Source organism: Microcebus murinus, chromosome 23 (assembly GCF_040939455.1).
Source record: "Microcebus murinus isolate Inina chromosome 23, M.murinus_Inina_mat1.0, whole genome shotgun sequence".
In the NCBI taxonomy this organism is placed as follows: Eukaryota; Metazoa; Chordata; class Mammalia; order Primates; family Cheirogaleidae; genus Microcebus; species Microcebus murinus.
Genome location: NC_134126.1, coordinates 28,776,604 through 28,791,622, shown reverse-complemented (window position 1 = coordinate 28,791,622; position 15,019 = coordinate 28,776,604). Strand labels below are relative to the sequence as shown.

The 15,019-nt window shown below is 40.1% G+C and overlaps 2 protein-coding genes across 4 annotated transcripts in view; both read right to left on the bottom strand.

Moving 5' to 3' along the window:
• Positions 1 to 624: 624 nt before the first annotated feature.
• Positions 625 to 3,239, bottom strand: TMEM81 (transmembrane protein 81). Its single transcript, XM_075996917.1, has one exon. The coding sequence runs from the start codon at positions 1,823 to 1,825 to the stop codon at positions 995 to 997; it is 831 nt and encodes a 276-aa protein (XP_075853032.1). The 5' UTR covers positions 1,826 to 3,239; the 3' UTR covers positions 625 to 994.
• Positions 3,240 to 5,318: 2,079 nt separating this feature from the next.
• RBBP5 (RB binding protein 5, histone lysine methyltransferase complex subunit) overlaps positions 5,319 to 15,019 on the bottom strand; it is a 35,071-nt gene continuing 25,370 nt past the window's right edge. The window contains exons 10-14 of one of the 3 annotated variants that reach the window (XM_012759629.2): positions 14,514 to 14,631; positions 13,162 to 13,231; positions 12,512 to 12,741; positions 11,259 to 11,450; positions 5,319 to 5,418 (exon numbers count right to left, since the gene is read on the bottom strand). In XM_012759629.2, the coding sequence (XP_012615083.1) occupies positions 5,390 to 5,418; positions 11,259 to 11,450; positions 12,512 to 12,741; positions 13,162 to 13,231; positions 14,514 to 14,631 (639 nt within the window). In that variant the 3' untranslated portion in view covers positions 5,319 to 5,389. Of the gene's footprint in view, positions 11,451 to 12,511; positions 12,742 to 13,161; positions 13,232 to 14,513; positions 14,632 to 15,019 lie in introns of all 3 variants that reach the window. The other 2 variants (XM_012759679.2, XM_020284366.2) reach the window with 2 other exon arrangements.

Genomic DNA, 15,019 nt, shown 5'->3' with positions numbered 1-15,019 from the left:
TCCTGTAGGTAGAGAAAAGTGAAAGGAAGAAATGCTATCATTTTCTCAGTAGACTTAGCTCAGCTGGTGGCCAAGAGCCTTTTCCCTGATGGCTCCACAAGCCAATTATCTCAGGCACAGTCTGATGGGCCCCTTGAGCAGCTTAAGAGTGGATTTCCTACTGAGGAATGAAGGTACTAGTCCTCCCTTGGGGGCCTTGGCTGCTGTAAGAAACCAATACAGTTGACCTTTCCAGAAACACGAGCTTCGGGGCACTGAAAGGGCTAAAAGGAAAGGAGCAGGGGGCAAGCCAGGGGACTGTCTGAATGATCAGGGAAACCTGCCAGGAAATGCAGTTTAACACTGAACAGGGGGTTCACCTGGGGAGTAGAGGGCGGGGCAGACAATTCACCAACATTTAGCGGCTGTCCACTATTAATACATACCTAGTCAGATGTCATCGCTAACAACCTCTGCCACACATAGGTAGATATAAGCCCCCTCCTGCCCCCCCCAACAACGCAGACCATTTGCTCAATGTCTATTCTAAGAAACCTGAGGAAAATAAAAGCTGGATTAATTACAGGACAATTTAAACACGAGAAATTTTAAGCTAAAAGCAGAAAAGAAAAAGCTACATCTCCATACAGCTACTGTGAATTATTTTTATTGAAAGGAAAAAATGTTTTCACTATAAAAGCTGTTAATAATATCCTTTTCCATGAATACATTGCTCAAAAGAGGGAGAATGGAGGTGGGGAGGCATACAAGTTGTATGGGATAGAACATGAAGCTTGTTTCAACTCTTCCCCGGATCAGGTGCCTACAGTTTCCCGGGTACATAGTGGGCAAGGAAGAACAGGAGGAAATCTATCCGGGACAAGCAGAGATGATTCCCCATAGCTGCGCAAGAGTGCCCCCTCCACATTCCTCTACTCATTCTTTTAGCAGTAGGAGTCCTCCCTCTTAGCCAATCCACTATCAGGCAGCCAGAACACTCACTTATCCTTAAAAGCTAGCTTGGCTTCCTGGGCAGCTGGTCCTTCTGGGACAAGGCTTTTAAGCTCTGGAGCCCGTCACTGATATAGGTCTCCCTGAGCACCTTGCAGAGGGCGAAGCTCAGCAACACGCCACCAGCCACTCCACTGGCGATACCTACTCCCAAGGCTGATGCCACCTTCTTTTCCCACTCTGGGCGGTGAGGCTTGGAATGGTTGTCCAGATTCACTTCCAAGCCCTCATCTATTAACTTTTGATCCTCAGTAAGGGACTGATGGAAATTCAGGTTTACCAAGTTAGGAGGAAGGACCCTCAGCCCAAAATAAAGCCTCTTGACAAATCTCAAGTTTTTTAACAGCTGCACGTCACACCGGTATGTCCCCGAGTCATACTCCTGAGCAGACTGAAACTTCACAAAGTGGGAATTGGCTCGGAAGGGTTTGAAGACCTCGTCATTGGTTGAGATGATACCCCGAGCAAGTCTCCAAGTGAATCGGAAAGCTTCCTGTCCAACCTCCAGGATGTCTGAACTCAGACAGCTAAGCTCAAATTCCTTCCCGGTGAGCGCGGTGAAATGGAGCATCCCACAGATCCAGTTGGTCAGACATTCCAAGCGCTGAGACTTACACTTCCTTCTCACTCCGTCAGGGCCCACCTCACAGACAGTCTCCTCCTTATAGCCAAGGCCACAGGTGACAGTGCAGGTTGTGGCATTGACAATAACTCTCCCCACAGCTTCTTGCAGCTTCTTAGGGATGGCCAGTGTTCTAGGTGCAGTCACCACCAAAGGCAGGTAGAAGGGCAACACCAGGATCCCAAGGATGAAACTAGTGGCCAAAACCTTCATGTCTTGCTAGGCATTGCGCCACCCTCAGCCAGCACCCCAAAGGTATTCCGGCTGACTTCTCTACAGTATCATAACTTGACTCCTTGGACATGAGACAGCCTTCAAAATCAAAAGATACGATGCATGTATTGTCAATAAAACAGTGCAACTCAATAAAAGACCAGTCCTTATTAACAGGTAAGGCCACAAGGCAGGAAAAAAATCCTAATGTTGTTGCTTTACTGTTTGCTTGGTAAAGACCACCTTACCATTCTTTTTACTTTTTTTTTTTTTTTTTTTTTTTTTAGAATTTAAATCTACCTCTTGGGAAGACAAAAGATGAAAAGACTTCAGAAACTGAAGTGAATTTCCAAATTATCTCAAATGCATAAGTTACACTCTTTCTCATCCTCTTCCCTCCCCTCCAAACTGGAATCTAAAGGGTTTCCAAATACCAAGTTAAATGTGACCAAATAAGAAAACAAATACTAAAGTCTAAAAAAAAAAAAAAAGAAGTTTAACTTGAATTAAGTTCAGGTTAAAGAACCCGACTCATTTACTTTGAATGCTCTTAACCCTTCTATAAAAAGATTAAGAACTCTGTACTAGGAGGCAAGTGACTTACCCTTCCTGAATTTCTATTTCCTCCTTCGTAAATTAAGACCTCCATGCCTATTTCAGGAAGGTCACTTTGAGCATCAAATGATAGACTGTACATGAAAACACTTTGTAAAGTGTGAAATGCTGTTCATTCATATGTGGATTTTCAACAGAAATGAAAATTCATGAAGACAATGGCCAAGACAACCTTTTAGAATCAGAACATTTAAGGCTATGTTAAAGGCAGCTCCTCCCTCCCTTTTAGGTACTCTTCCCTCCCAAGGGTACCGGAAGATGTTTTCTGGGTGAGACGATGCCTAATGTTCTCTCTCAGCCTACTGCCTTTACCCTATAGAACAGAGGATCTCATTGTTTGTTTAGGTCAAGGTTGCTATGAAACAGCTATGATGTCAAAGACGGGTTTCTCAGTCACATAAAAGATTAATAAATTGACACTCAGATTTGGCACTGATTAAAATAAAAAACAGACTTCGTGAAACAAGTATTCAATGGTTTTTAAAGCTATGTAATCTAAAAAAACAAAAACAAAAAAAGACTAATAAAGAGGAATTTAACTGTACTTATTTATACTTGAAGAAAGATCCTTGGAGGCAGGAACCTCCTGGCATGCATTTTTGTAGCGTCCAGAATGTCTAGCACTATGGACTCTTCAGAGTAATTACACGAACATACTGAGCTAAAGAATTTGAAGAGAGATCACTGCTAGATCTTTTCAATTAACAACTTTGTGCTTGGATCATTTATTTATAATTTTGTCTACAGGCAGAAATCAAGACTACCTGTCCAGCCCTTGCAGATCTGTATTTCCACACAGAGAAATCTAACATCACCACAGTAAGCCACATTTTCCACTGTACAAAAAGCAAAGCAGCTGGTGACTTCCAGAAGTGAGCAGTGTTTACAAACGAACATCTACACCTGTTCTTTAATAAACATCCGATTTTATTTACAAAGCATTAAAGCTTCAGCAAGATATACCCAAGTCTAAGTCTCATCTTGTACAAAACTACAGAACATTTTAAAAAACCAAACAATGGGGGAGTGGGGAGGTGACAAAAAGGAAGAGAATATACATATATTGTACAAATCAAGAAAGTCAAACTAAGATAGAAGGTTTTAGGAGTTGAAAAAAAAATTTCCAAAAGCATAAATAATTATTAGGAGCTGCCTGCCAGAGACAATCTGACAGGGCTTAAGTCGCTTTTCTCAGTAGCCAGTTTAGGAGGCGGACACAGCACAAACAGCCAGATGCACAGGCAGAGGAAACCAAGCTACTCCACACACGGAAATAAGGCAGAAACCTTTTGTACCACACAGTTTGCACACTATTGCAGGGTGGAGTACAAAGAAAACTGGAATGGATATAATATCTGTAAAACAAAAACATGTCTAGTGAGCCACTTACCCATCTCAACCACTGGTCTAACTCATATGCAATTCACAAAATGAGCATTTAGGGGAAAAGTAATAGCATCTAACAATATAGATGTTTTGAAACTGACTCAGGGAGAGCTCTTTCCTCTACTATTAAATACACTGGTTCTAAAGGATGGAATGGGAGAAAGAGGCTCTTACTGATTTCTCTACCTTGATTTCTATCCTAAAATCTAAAAGGTAATCAATGTGTTTGGCTGCCTATAGAAGCACCCACCAACTGATACAGATTTCACAATAAGCACAGTATTTGAACTCTCCTTTGAAAAATACTGAGAAAATGATCCAGGTTAAGCACTTCTGGCCAACTAAAAGCTCTACTCAGGGAGGCTACTGAGTGTCTGGCTTCCTGACTAAATTTTCAGAGAATTTCAAACACCTAATGTACATCTATCCAATCTTTCTATCTATAGAACAACAAAAGCAAAAAAAGGCAAAAAAGCTAGCAACCTTTCACAGAAAGGAAGTGAATGAAAACACAGAAAAAGGAGCATAGATACAGGAAGGGACTGATGGGGACAGATTTCCACAGGCAATGATAAAAAAAATTTCACCTTGATCTTTGATTTGAACTGTGTTGTTGCTGCTTTGATTTCAGATGGTTTTACCCTAGTCCTTGCATAGATTCCCCCACCCCAATAAAAAATAAGCTTGTTGAGTGACACCTTGGTTTGCTTCCATCTCTGGAAGCCAGCATACATAAAGCGATACACACCAGGATCAAAGGGAAAAAATAAAATAAAATAAAGCAATACAAACTGTTGATGATTCTTTGCTGGAGATGGATAAAACTAGCTATCTTCAAACACCATGATTAATGACAATGAACCAATACTGGAGGGAAACATGCAATGGAAAGAAAACAAGGAAAAAAAACCTTGACTCTCTTACAGCCCAGCTTCTTGAGCAAAATGTAGTACAGTAGGAAGAGGGGGGGCTTCTTATCTTTCTTCCCTTTCTGAAAATTTGAAAATTTTCAAGCATGTTCTTTCCTGCCCATCCTTTGTACACAATATGGAAATATAGGCGATATCTGGGGAGAAGGTAAGTTTAAAAAATGAAAGAAAGAATTAGCAACAGACGTTTCCCTAGGATATTGGTAGCAAAATTTCAGATAGGAACAAGTCACTCAAGGACATGCACTGAGGATGGAAGGCTAACAGGAGATAGGAAATGACAGCCAAAATGATGCTGGGTACAATAATGTTATATGAGCAAAACATGGGTATTTTTTCTCCAGCAATATAACTAAGCATCAAAGTTTAAATGAGTCAAAGCTCCTATCTGATGTCTTCACAATCCTCATTCCTGAGAGCCTATTTGGACTTATGCTTGAAAAGGAAGGTAAGGGACATATACTCTTCTTCCATAATTCACTTCTTCATTCAAACATAAAATTCATTCCTCCCACCTCCTGGGTGGGAGGCAGAGGCCTTTGTTTTAAATTAAAGTCAATCTCAAATGACTGACCACAGTGTCCAGAGGCCACATGATGGCAAAGTGGGGAAGAACGAAGAACTTCAAGGGTCTTCATAACAATTCTGAGATTGCTCCTCCTGCTAAAGAGATTAGACACAAAAAGTTTTCTGTTAGCATTAACATAGACCAATTACTTATAAGACAGAAATACTGATGGATGCTGGATGATGCATTACAAGCATATATGAGCCAAGTACTTCCCCTTTTTAAGAAAAATTAAAACCAATTCCAATTCCCAACTACTCTTTATTGAAACAAATAATTCAAATCCCAAACCCCTACCCCCAATACTTTTCTCAGCACTGCTCCAAAGGGTATGGGGAAAAGCAAAATGACCAGAGTTCTATGCATTTTCTAAGCTGCTAGTCATTCTCTAAGGAGTTCACAAACAATACTTAGCAATCCAAAAAGTGCAATAAGTAGAGGAAATTCCAGGGCACTACACCTTTAACCTTTCAGATATTAGACTAATTAGTAACTACATGATTAACAGTGAGCAAGAAACCCTTTTCCAAGCACCACCGTTCCTTAAGTGACATCTTTATCACCTTAGAACCCCAAATATGGTGAAATGTTGATGAAAGCTACTGTCTGCATTTCTATGAACCAACTGATCAATAAATAATATCCTAAATAGTAAAATCAAATGAACACTTCCCTGATTATTCCATAGAAGCTGTTCAACCTCTGAGGGACATCCTTAAATGGACAGCTGTGAAATATTAACTAGGAAGTGTAAAAAGAGAACAAGGTGAAGAAAATCCTCCCAGATGTCATTTCGAATGGGGGAGAACATGCCACTTGAAGGTAAATGGTTAAAAAAAAATAACTGCCCAAATTATGAAAGCAAAGTACTCATTTATAAAACTTTAAACATGATTTTTAAAGTTCCTGTACAAATGAAAACTGGCAATAAAAATATATTCACATTTGCCTGAAAACAAGACTGAAATTATAACATACAAACTCTCTACTGAATGCTACAATGTTAAAAACTGAATTTAAACATTTTATAGTTCAGTAATATAAAGATAAAGAGTTGAGGTAGGCCTTGTTTTTCAGATCTTTCCCAACATAAAACATAAGGAACCTCTTGAGCTGATTAAAGAAAACCTCTCAGATACAGGAATCCACTCCACAAGGCTCAATATCATACCTTTACCACTCTAAGGCTAGTTTCACTAAATGTTCCCATAGGTACCCTGACCAACTTAGTTTTAACAGTTTAAAAATAAACACAACATTGCCATTTCATTAAGCCTAAATCATGATGGGAGAAATTGGTTTCATAAATCAAGAGCATTAATAATGGGCACTCTAGATGACTGGTATCTTACACAGATTAGCTAAGGGCAGATCACATTTCTATACCATTTTGTTCTTGTGAGTAGACAAAAGAAATAAATAAAAGCAAATGGGGTGAGAGGAAGGACTTGTTGAGGCATCAGGCAACAAAACAAAACCAGAGCAAGCAATACCACGAGCAAGGTAAGATACGCAGAAATAGCAACACAGAGCACTCTAGGCAATGCAAAGATCTGAAGCAGCAACTGCCCCCAAGGAAATGTATTATTTAGTTGCAACATAAAGGAAATTTCTAGTAATATAGTATTAAGGAAAATTCAGCTCATAATGAACAGTTACTATTGGTACCTCCCGAGAGCAGCCCAATCCAGGGTGGCCTAAGAGAACACTGGGACATGATTTTCAAACTCTACCTTAGCTAGTAAGCTCACGTAGAATGAGAAAGAATACCCAACTAGCTATCCGATTTCAGCAGGAATTCATAAATTAGTCTTCGAGAGACTGTTCTTTAAAAAAGAGAATGAAAAGCATCTCACTCACTACCAAGCATTTAAAACAATCACAGATCGGTAAGTGACTTGTAGGTGGTTCAGAGCCCTGGGGAGGGGCTGGCTGGCACCAGGGGCAGTGGTGCAGGGCAGCCCACGGCAGGGAAATCTTTGTGGTGCCCGTCCACCTCCAGGAGTGGTGCCTTGGCTCACTTTGGCCTTTGCCGCCCCCAAAAGACCTAGGTGCACACTAACTGCTCATGCTCACCATCACATGAGGACTTCAGACCACGAATGTGACAGCCTCACTTTACTACTGACGGTTACTGCCAAGGAGCCCTGGTTCTTGAGCAATTCCATGGCAACGAGGAAATTGGTGATTCTGTTCACGTCTCAAGTTTCTGTTCCGAGGACTGGCCTCTGGAGAGTATCTAAGGTAATTGAGGGACATTTGATAAATAGTGCAAATTATGTCAGCCTGGTCTCTCTGGTAAGTCCCAAGCTTAGGGTTACCCTTACCAAGCTTCACTGTTGGGTCTTCACTCAATACAGAAAGTGTCTTCGTGGATGTGGGCCCTCTGGTGCTATCCAATACTGATGAGCTGTTTGATAGGAAAGAAGTTTCTGTAGCCCCTGATTCCAAATGGCCAGATTATTTCTATAGGATCTATTTGTCTTCCAATTTTCCCTTGAAACGCATCATCTCCTGCTGCAAAATGCAACACACTATGGTAGCTTTCTTAGGGCTAATCAAGGCTTATGGAACAGTTTTTTCAATAACTGGTCAACTGCAGATATTAACAAAGAGTTGTCATTCATCTAACTTAGGGTAGAAATACAACCTACAACACCTATAATCCTGCCTTAGAACAATCTGCCTCTAATGCAAAGTGTCCATGGTGGGGGAGAGAGGATGTGGTCGGTCCACAAAAGAGAATGAACCTTGAGTCTACAAACATAACCCTCAGACTGATTTTTGAAGATGGTTCTGCCTTAGGTATTCTGGATCAGGTTTCATTTGCTCTTCTCTAGTGGAAAATCTACGACTGTATACTGCCTTTTATTGAAAGTCTCCAAGGTGTGGATGAACATGAGATTCAAAGGCCAAAGTGTTTCTCTCAGTAGCCTTGGTGGGCCACATTCAAATCAGCAGCAGATGCCAGCCAGACTTAGCCTGCTCAGGCCCTCCAATATGACCTGTTATTGGATGAAGCCCTACCCTCACCCAAAGAATCCCACATAAACAATATGATAGGCTGTCTTAAAACTGAGACTTCTGATGGAATTATCTGTGATATCCAGTGTCCACCATTCCCCCAGCAAATCTGCAGCCTTCACAAAGATCCAGACTACATCGCAGCTGGTCAACAAAGCTGGATGCAGCCCTTCTGTGGGTGTCTTGGAACCGTGCCTCAACTCCCTTTTGAGGTTTCTTAATGATCTTGTTCCTCAGCACTCTGGAGTCTAATCCGGCCATTTCAGTTTTGGAGATTTCCAATCATGAAAAGGCAGAACCAAGGCCAGAGAAGAAGGGAGAAAATGGGAAGAAGGACATACAGATTACACAGGGAAGCATGCAATGCAAGCAACAGAGAAGTCAGGGAACTGTTTGCAGCAATCTATGCATGTAGTTTCTTTGCCTGTGTGTGGTCCTAAAAGACATCACCCTGATGCTGTCATATGGAAGTGTTCTTTAGTCCTTGTAGGGGTAAAGCTGCTAAAATAGTTGTCTCTATTTAAAATTGACCAATTTAAGTAGCTAACAATTAGAAAACAAAAGTCCAGTTTAAAGCGCCCTCCTATTCCATGATACAACTTCTAGCCTTTACTGAGATCAGTACTTTATTAAACTTTGTCAGTAAAGTGAGAGGGAATAATCATTTAATGAGCCCTTGATAATGGAGTATCCAGTTACTAGGAGGAACTTTGAAATGCTGACTTGTCCAAATATATATATCCTACACGCAGTTCAAAATTTTACTGTAAGCTTTCTCCCATCACTAAGCTAATAAAACTAATACATGTATTCAGTATTTTGAGAATTTTAGGGAATAAAAAGGCCCATTCCTTCAGGGCTATGTAAACTTTCCAACATTCTGACCTTGACCCTAATGTAGACATTTCTGAAGCGCAGCTGAGAAACACCACTGCTGCTGTACTCTGAGCTGTGAAATCTAACAGTGCCTCATGGTGCCTTTGACAGAGCCGTCTGGGAATTGCTAACGATAATCAGTTGCTGCTAGTGACCACATCAACTACAGTTAAAAGCTGAAATCACCACATTCTAGAGAAGAAAATGTGAGTTTTTTTTTACAAATTTGAAATGATTTACCATATACTTCCAAAGTGCATGATAAATCATAGACAGGTTTTGATGAAGCTGGGATACTACATCCTAAAGTGTTTTAATTAACGGAATATGTCTAGCCATGTTTTAAATCACCCTGAAACGTTTTCGCTTTCTGGACTAGGGAAGTCTATTTAAATTTGACCAATTTAAGTGCCTAACAATTAGAAAACTGACGTTTTCTAAGTTTTATGTTTTTCTTCTGTAGTGGCATCAGCTTGTACAAGAAGTGGGTTATGGAAGATTGTTTTTATTTACATGCAGTCAAGCTGCAATCTTTGTTGGCAATGCCTATCTGACTGCTCCGGCTATTCTGCTAGACATACAGGCGGAGCCTTGGGTGGACTGTCTGTGGAGGTGGCGACTAATTATCAGTACAACAGCACGAACACTGTTTTTTGGGGAAAAATCTTGGTGCTCAGTGATACGGTAACAGTGTTGGGCTATGAAAAACCGAAGTCTAAATTTAGCAAACTTGAGGTGAAATAATTAAAAGGATGAGTAACTTCAGAGACTGTTTTAGCTTCTCTGTAGAAGAGATTCATGTTCACAGACAATGACTAACTGAAGGTATAATTTTTTTTATTTTTTTATATTTTAATTTTTTTTAAATAGAGATGGATGGGGTCTCACTCTTGCTCAGATTTGTCTCAAACTCCTGAGCTCAAGCAATCCTCCCATGTCGGCCTCCTAGAGTGCTAGGATTACAGGCGTGAGCCACCTTGCCCAGCCAGGTAAGGTATAAATTAAACAAATAATTCTGTTTGTACTCTAGTACTTATCATCACATTTGGATTAATACACTTAGATTAAAATTTTAAAGCAAAAAGGAAAAAACCTGCATGCAACCACTGATGTTAACAATCCTGCTTTTCAGTCTACTAAACTAGCCACAAAAAAATTGAGTACTGTATTAACTAACACAGGGCTTACATATAAAATAAAAAACTTCAAAAACCCATCATCGGAATAGAAATGGACTCCAATTTGATTAATATTTTCTAAACAAAGGACCATTTAGTCTAGCTTCATGAGTATTTGGCAGGAAACTGAAATTGTTCTCCATCCCCCAATAAAAATCCCTCAATCATATAAAAGCGAGAAAACCCAAATATTTCAAAAATGTTAAGGAGCTACATAGATACTGTAGTTTCTGTGTTTTTGGTAATCTCCCCGTTTTCAGATATTGAGGAAAAAAACAAAAACATGTCACGTTCCTTAACATGATGGTACTAATAACTTCATTATGGCTCCTAGACTACTGGCTGAGAGAAAGACACCATCTGTGGGGTTTGAACGACTTGAAGAGACAGAAGAAAGATGCTACAGTTAAACAGCGGCTATATAGAACAAGCTTGTATTTCTGGCTATGTAGCTCTTTCAGTTGAGACTAAACAAACAAAAAGCCTAAGAGCAAACAGAAAGAAATGAATTAAAGCAGGGGTTCTTACCCTTTTTTGGGTCATGGATTCCTACAGGAATCTGATGAGAGCTATGGATATCTTCCCCAGAAAAATATTCACATAATATTTTACATATAGTATCAGGGGAATATAGATTCCCTTGAAACCTATTTATGGACCCAAGGCTAAGAGCCACTGAATTAAGCCAAATCTGGTTTAGCCTGCCCTTAGCAGCAGCTTAAAATTCAGAGATCATTTACTGCTGGGAAAAGGAGGGAAGGGAGAAAAAAAAAAAAATGCTGCAGTTAAACTGAGTCAGGGGCTGTACAAAGCAAGGCCACGAAGCAAGCCAGATAGTGCTCCCAGTGTGTCCTTACCTGTCAAGGGCTGGCTGAGTTCCGCCTGCACTTTACCCTTCGCTGATCCTTCCAGAGGTAAACCTCTGTCCCCTTTGTAGAGTTTCGGTTTAAATGGAGAATCTTTCTCTTTACCTTTTGATCCTTTAGGCCGGCCTGCTTGCTTCTTCTTGGATTTGCCATCCCCCTTCACACCCAGTAGTGGATGGACTTCTGTAGAAGGACAGAAAGGTTTGGAAAGGAACCCACACAACACCAGTCCCATCACCCCAAATAGAACTTTGTGGGCAAAGAATGTTGCCTTGTGTCTCAGATCCACTGATACAAGGAGAAAAGCTTGTCTTGTTTATTATTTATGAAACTATATAAGAGTGGCCATTAAATGAGAAGCAGTTTGGTCAAAAGCACATGCAGCCTGTATGGCCCACACCAAGCCACAGCAACTCTAAACTGAACAGCAGCTGGAAGACGCACCGATGCTATTCCATATCAAGCCACACATTTAAGGAAAACACACACACACGGAGGCATGTGAGGCTGTGGAACTAGACAGATCAGAGCAAGAATCCTGACCCCACCCCCCACTTCCCGTGAGACCCTGGACAAATCACATAACCTCTCAAACATAACCTCAGCCTAAATTTTCTCCTTTGAAAAGCAGGGGTAGTAAATCAACTTGCAGGGTTGATGTAAAAGTCAACAATGGTATACAAACCACACAACTGTGCCTGAAACAGAGTACACATCAATAGCATCAGGGAAATGTACAGTTGCATGCTTAATTAATCCGTAGTTAGCTAAAAGGAAAGAGAAAGGAGGATGCCCAAGAGTAAACACACACATACCCCTGCATCCATCCCCACCTATCCCAAGACATGATATTAATGATAAAGGCTTCCAGAGTCAGTCTATAAAAGGTGGCAGGAAGAATGAAATGACTGTCCAGGTCTAACTATTACTTTACCAGCTAATAAAACCACTCTGAGAAAAAATAAAAAAGAAGAAGAATGGTATAATAAAACAAACTCTGAGCCGGGTGTCAGAAGACTTAAAGTATGTCACCTTAGGGGCAAGGTACTAAAGGGCAAAACTCCCCCATTTTAAAAGAGAAGTGAACACAGAGGCAACCGTTACACAAAGTTGTAAAACACTGTAAAAAAGACTCCTGGGAAAAGTCCTTTAAGGTAAAGCTGTTCAAACAGGAAATTACAGAGTGTACTGGGCACTCGAGAGTAGTGTTTGTCAGGCAACAGGGAAAAAGATGCAACTCTTACCATCATTTGGTACTCCTTGAAGTTCTATATTGGTTGTTTTGGGTTTCTTCTTAGGTGGCTGGGACCCATCTGCTGAAGACTGCCTCTTCTTCTCTGAACTAGCCCCTTCATCCATCAAGGAGGTTTGGACTGCATCCGGTGGGGGGCCATAAGGATTTTCTTCTGGGTCTTCTACCTCAGGGGCAATGGGTAAATACAATAGAGCCTTTGAATCTTCCAGCTCTTCATCACTATTTGGAACAGGATCAGACAAGGGATTGGAAAAAAAGAGGAGATAGTTGCTTAAACCATGAGCCCTTCCTCCATTGCTTATATTAAACATAAGCAACACATATGGATCTAGAACTTTAAGAAAGCCAAGATGAATAAAAGGAAATTAGGCACCATGATTAATAAAATTGGTGGTAAAAATAAACAGGATAAATCAATTATTTCGGTTTCTTAAATAGTCTATCAGGGAGAAAGGAAGGGGAAATGGGACTAGAGAAGACTGTATCATATTTCTTGTATACCAAGGAGTTTCTCTCTTGTAGCTAATGAGCAGATGGGACTGAAGGGACAACCAGGGGAATCGAATAGTACCTTCACCCCCTGCCTGAGACTGAGGAGGAGGAGCCTCCTAAACGGCCCAGCCTTCCGTGCTGGCTCACCTGCTACAGAAGGCAGCAATGGGGTCCACACTGGTGACATCCACCTCCTCATCTTCTGCAGCATCAGCCCCTGCAGGACAGAAACACACAAGAGGTTTGAGAAGAAGTGGAAAGCTGCTTTTTACTTGCAGCTTAATGGTTTTCATAAACTGAAATCCAGAAGCAACAAAGGAGGAAAAATAAACAGTGCATATTTAACAAATGTGTGCTGAATTTCCACCTTATGCTAGGCACTAGAAATAGAGCGATGACCAACAAAGTTAGGAATAGTTCAGTAAAAGCTTCATAGTCTAACTGGGGAGACAGATACAAACAGATAGTTTCAATTTAATACAGTAAGTGCTACAGTAAAGGTATGTGCAATGTGCTCAGGAGATGGCAAGGAGGAACAATTTATGTGGAAGTCTGGGAAGGCTTAACAACAGAACCAAACAATGCCAATCCAAGACATTCTGCATCCCTGGAGGTCTTCCTAAAACACAGGAGGCATGAAAGTTATCTAGTTTCACAAAAGTTAGGACCAGCACTTTTAAGCTGGTCAGTACTAACCTCAAGCCTGACTTCCTGGTTCCTGGCACCATTAAGTGGCCAGGAGTCAATGATCTGTGGCATGAATCACTGACTCACTGACAGTGACAACTGGGCATCCTAAGCATTCACACACATGAACCCCTACTATGCGTAAAGCCCTGCGTTAGACATGATGGAGAGAAAAAGTCAGATCTTTATTCTCAAGGAGCTCCTATCTAGAAGTTCACAAGAGATAAAAATAACAATGATTACAATCATAATCATAATGGAAAATAACACCTGAGTGCTAATTATGGCCTAGGCATATATTAAGCATGTTACCCGAATTATTTCATTTGTTCCCCACAACTCTAAAAGGCAGATACCACATTACCCCTATTTTACAGAGGAGGAAATTAAGGTGTTAAGTACTAAGAATAAGTATTTTGCCCAAGGCAGTCTGACTCCAGAGCTCATGCTCTTGACCTTTCTCTTACTGAGAAAGGAGGGACAGAATACACGATACAAGCCAAGCACTGAGCACACGTGGCTGCTCTGCCAGTTCCACACTTAATCATCTGCAATTCATCAGGAAATACAAAGGAGAAATGTCAGGTGAAATGTCAGGAGAGCTGCTTGGGCTCTGGTAATGCCCATATAAGCCCTTAGTTAATGCTTTATAAATTAAGACTCTGCAAACACTGTGAAAACTATGTAAGTTTAAAGAACAAAGTAATATTTTAGCCTAAGTACTGAAATAAATTTACAACATAAATTAAGAATATTAAGTGAAGCAATTATTTTCCCTTTAGGAAATACTATCTGCAATTGAGAAATATTACCTGTCTGCTCAGGCTCACTCTTATCTTCATCTTCAATATCAAACTCTGATTCCCTTTCCTCATATTCTACATTTTCATCCAATTCTTTGAAATCTGGTGCGAATGCACTCCAGTTTTCCTATGCCACAAACAAAATATACTATTTAACCACGTAAGAAAGCAATAATCTGTAATCTAGACATTAATTATTAATAATAAAATGAAAGATTTGAGCACAAAAGAGACTAAAAACTCTGAGAATTAAATTTGCCAGATAAGAATAAAAATTAGGTATCTGCAGGTTCTACTATTTTCCTATCTTAAACATTTTAAGTTATTAACTATAGCTCTTTCATAAATAATCATCTTCTTTGATCTTTTTAAGATGTAATTTTGAAGGAAAATGTTAAATTTTCTTATAAGTTCGTGGATTACAAATATAGTTTAAAAGAGTTCAAAGTAAAACCAAGATATAAAACAGAAACTGAGCTAAAACTAAGAAACGCAAAAGAAAAACATATATCAAA

Bases quoted from the DNA above. Each gene is read 5' to 3' on its own strand.
- TMEM81 (XM_075996917.1), bottom strand. From the start codon at position 1,825: ATGAAGGTTTTGGCCACTAGTTTCATCCTTGGGATCCTGGTGTTGCCC.